The sequence below is a fragment of the Stegastes partitus genome, unplaced genomic scaffold (genome assembly GCF_000690725.1).
Source record: "Stegastes partitus isolate 25-593 unplaced genomic scaffold, Stegastes_partitus-1.0.2 Scaffold767, whole genome shotgun sequence".
Classification (NCBI taxonomy): domain Eukaryota; kingdom Metazoa; phylum Chordata; class Actinopteri; family Pomacentridae; genus Stegastes; species Stegastes partitus.
The window spans coordinates 184541-188846 of NW_007578498.1; the positions used below are offsets into that span (position 1 = coordinate 184541).

Genomic DNA, 4306 nt, shown 5'->3' on the forward strand with positions numbered 1-4306 from the left:
GCCAAACTGAGCGTGGTAGCAGAAAGCATTTTTTGCATTTGCCATTTCATTGAACACAATCTAGTTGCGACAGATGACCACGTCGTGAGGCCAGACGCTAGCAGGGGTATGTCCACCTGTAGTAGACCTGTGACCCCAAACAGCGAACCTTCTCTGCATGTCACTGAAAGGAAGGAGTTGAAGAGCAGTGCTGGTGTCACATTCGGTGTAAAAGAGTCTAACGAATGTGAGAAAATGTCCATCGTTATATTATGCACATTGGAGGTTAACAGGGGGCCAGAAATGTTTGCCCTGAGGCCCCTCAGGAGGTTAATCCGGCTGTGGCTGCTGTTTGCAGGCTTGTGGTGACATTTTTTTAAATGATTGTGAGGTTTCTACATTCAACCTGCACTGGTGCAAGAAAATCAACACCACCATGTAAAAATATTCTGTTATCTGATGATGTCTGATTTTTTAGCAAAACGTTCTCAGGTTTTCAAAAGTAACCCTGTTGTGCTGCTGAGTTAGCATCAAGGTGCATCATCATGAGCATTGTCATTATTTACTAAGAGGCACTGTGCTGACTACTTTACAGTCTTTGTGATGGTTTAACCAACATCAGTTTGTCCTGTTTAGTGATTCATACGTATAGTCTCATTGTTTTTCTTTATTCACTATAACTATGTCAGTAATGAAGTAAAACATACAACATTTCCCTCTAAACTACAGTAAAACAAAGTATGAAGAATATAAAACAGAAATATTGCATCTTAAATTTGCACTGCAGAGTAGTTCTTGACTCAATATTGTTTCCACCCTTGGCAGCACATGTTGGTTTCTAAAGGCTTTCCAGGAATTTCTGGACAAAATATCTTAAATTGTGACAGTTAAAGCTCCCAGATACACCAACTGAAACACAATAGAAGACCTGTACGGCTGTTTTCTTTATTAACAGACTAAAAATAGTAATAATAATCGTTATTTCCTGAAGCCCAGACTAACAAACTGAGTTTACCATCATGGAAAACTGTGTAATTAGTAAATACTCACACTGGAAAAGCTGCTGTCAGATATTATTTACTTAAAAAAGGACTCCAATGATCAATCATGTCTCAAAATTGTTGCTAAATGATTTTCTGATGATGCTGTTTCAGATATTTTCAGCGAAATCACTTAAAATGTGACTGATTATAGCTCCGATATACTAAGAAAACTGAAAGATTTTCCTGTTGGTAGCATAGAGAAGGTCTCAAACAGCATTTGGACCATCTGAAGGAATTCAAAAACCACAAATACATTTTCATGTTTAAAACTTCCAGAAGACACACACACAAAATCAGTTTCTCAGTTTGGTTTTTATTATTTTTTGGACATTTAGCAAAATACTGCAGAAACATCCAAAGCAGTATAAGAGCTAAGAGTTACAATGAAACCAAAAAATTAAAATAATAATAATAAAAAAAGTCAAATTAAAAACATGATTGCATTCGGTTCTTATTCAAGAGCGGCTGATAGAACTCGTTGATTGCTATAATGTCACATGAACACACCGTCCTCACGCCTTTTTCATATAAGTTAAAGAAAATAAAACCATTTGGCTACATCATGAAAAAACACAGCAACAGATCACAGGTTTGACCACACAGAGCAATAATTTACACAAATAATTTAATAAATACATAAATAAATAGAAAAAAACAAAAACAAGATTAGATATACTGTATATTGGTAATACAGAAGGCTTTGTAGAAAATAATCATCATATACCCAGCCAGAGATAAATAAGTGATCAAAACAAAAACAATCAGATCAGTGGAGTTTAAGGCAGTTTTACAGCAGGAGTTTCTAATCCAAAGGCATTACCGGCTACACTAGTTTTACTCTTTTTGTTTTCAGGCGACAGCTACTGATCCACAGATCCACAAGCTATGTTAAAGCTAATCAGAGTGATGAGATAAGGTCTGTTCAGGCCTGTGAATTCTGGTTTTTATCGGCTACAGGTCGTCCCCTCTCTTAGGTCTAGGAGCTAATAGCACTTGTGCAGAGATGCTAGAAAAATAAATTAACAGTCTAACGCTTTTTAAGTGTTCCAAACGTCAAAGATCCTTTAAGTGGGGTTATGGGTCAGGGGTTCAAACACACGCACACACAGAACTGGCTGAAGTGTCCTTGAGCAAGGCACTGAATCCCTTCCAGCTGCATGTGAGCAAGTATGTAAGGACATTTCTTTTTTTCTTTTTTTTCTATGTGCTTTAAGAGTTACACTGCAGAAACATCATTTAATGGCAGTTTTTTTTAAGCCAGAAAATAGAACAGTTCCACTATATTCTCATGTAGCGTGTGCTTTTCCTTGAATGAACGTTGTAGAATAAGATAACAAATAAGCAAGTTATAAAAGAAACTTGGATTTTTGAGTTCAGTGTATGACAAGTTCTTGAAATTGGAAGTTTAAAAGTGAGTGATTTTGAACCAAATAAGTGCAACGAGACAGAAAATAAATGACCTGAAGTCAATCAGAGTTGCAGCTTCTCACCAAACCTTGATTTCAAACAAAGGAAAGCGCTTTAGAGATATTTTTGCAGTGTGACACTAAAATCCTCCCAGAAGCAAGGTTGGAATGTGAATCTTGTCATCTGACAGTGTGAAAGCAGCCCAGAGTTCCGGATCAGCAGGCGGGGCGGAGCGGCATCTGCAGCAGGATCACCTGCCGGTTCTCGGACGGGTGGCACTTGTTGATGTGCCTGGTGAGTCCCGGGGAGCTGTAGAAGACGGCGGGGCAGTATTTGCAGGGGTACACCTGTGAGGAGTGGAGCAGGCGGATGTGCCGCTCCTGGCTGCCTCTGCTGGTAAAGTTCTCCCCGCAGACGGGACACAGGTGGCAGGTGGACGAGCTCAGGTTGAGCGGCGCTGCGCTCTGCTCGCAGGCCGGTGCGTCCTCCTCCTCCACCGGCTTTGGGGAGCCGTGCTGTGACGCCAGGTGCTTGCGCAGGTACGCTTGGCGCTTAAACCTTTTCCCACACTGGTTACAATCATACAGTCCGTCCTCGGATCCGGACTCGGACGGCTCGGGGCTGGGTGTGTCCCTGTCACTAGAATCCTTCGCTTCATCCGGCGCCGTCTTCCCGGACGCGGCCACCTTGTCGCTCTCCACATTTTGCGCACCGCTCTGCGGCTTCGGTTTGTGCCACCGCCGGTGCGAGGCCAGGTTGGCCGGGCAGCTGAACACCTTGTCACACTCGGGACACCTGTACTCAACCCGGACTATCCTGGAGCACTTGTGCTGAGCCAGGGCAAACGGGTCTGCGTACGCTTCCCGGCACAGCTGGCACACAAACTCCCCCAGCGGGACGTGCTCTCCTCCGGCCGGCTGCGGTCTGGGAGGCTTCTGGTCCACCGGCGCCTCTTTGATCTTGAGCCCGAGAACCGGAGATGTGGTGACATCATCCTCAAAGTGCAGTTTCCGGATAGCTTTGGTTTTCTTGGACGGCGGTTTGCTTTTGCGCTCCGTGTCGCTGGATGGGCGTTTGGACGCGGCAGCGGCAGGGAGCGTCGCGGTGGATGTAGCGCTGGTGTCGGTGCGGCTGCTGTTGCTGGAGCCGATTTTCAGGTCCACCGGGGCGAAGATGTGGTCCAGAGCGGTGAGCGCTGCTGGTGTGGGGAAGGACTCCGCTGAAACCGGTGATCCGAGGTTGAAGCGTCTCTCGAAGTAGGAGCGGTCGTGGTCCTGGCTGACGGGGCGGGTGGGGCTGTAGAGCGCCTGGTACACCGCCTCCGGATTACCGAACTGCACAGGTTTCGCGTCCGGCTCCGGAGCAGTGGCCACCGCCCCGCAGGTGGGCGTCGGCGTCTGTGCGCGCACCGGGATGGAGGCGAGATGCGCGGAGGAGGACGGCGGCAGCGGCGGCGCATCAGCCGCTGTTTGCTCCGCTTCCTCGTCGTCGGAGCGGACCCGGTAGGACACCGGGTTGGTTTTCTTGTTCCTTTTCACCAAAAATCCTCTCGGCATGTTCGCGCTGGACGGAGAGCTGAAGGCACTTTGGACGCTGCTGCGGGGAGAAGAAATCCACTTTCAGCCGCTCGTGGACACAAACATCTGATGCGTCTTTTTTGTGTGTGTGCGTGTGTGAGTGTTTCCTCCTGCTATTGATCCCGTGTTCTCCTCCCGAGGTGCTTTCAACGCAACATAGCTGCACTCTTTTTAAGGCGACATGATGACATTGTTCCCGTCCCCCCCTTGTTGCCTCATCCCCGACCAATCAGAAGGAGCCGAGGTCCCCTGTGGATTTGGGGAGTGGGTGTGGGAGGATGGAGAGGCTGATGGAGGGGA

At 46.7% G+C, this 4306-nt stretch overlaps 1 protein-coding gene across 1 annotated transcript; it reads right to left on the reverse strand.

The window, feature by feature from the left end:
* Positions 1-2644: 2644 nt before the first annotated feature.
* Positions 2645-3985, reverse strand: insm1a (insulinoma-associated 1a). Its single transcript, XM_008291886.1, has one exon. It carries the CDS (start codon positions 3983-3985, stop codon positions 2645-2647), a length of 1341 nt encoding a protein of 446 aa, XP_008290108.1.
* Positions 3986-4306: the final 321 nt, after the last annotated feature.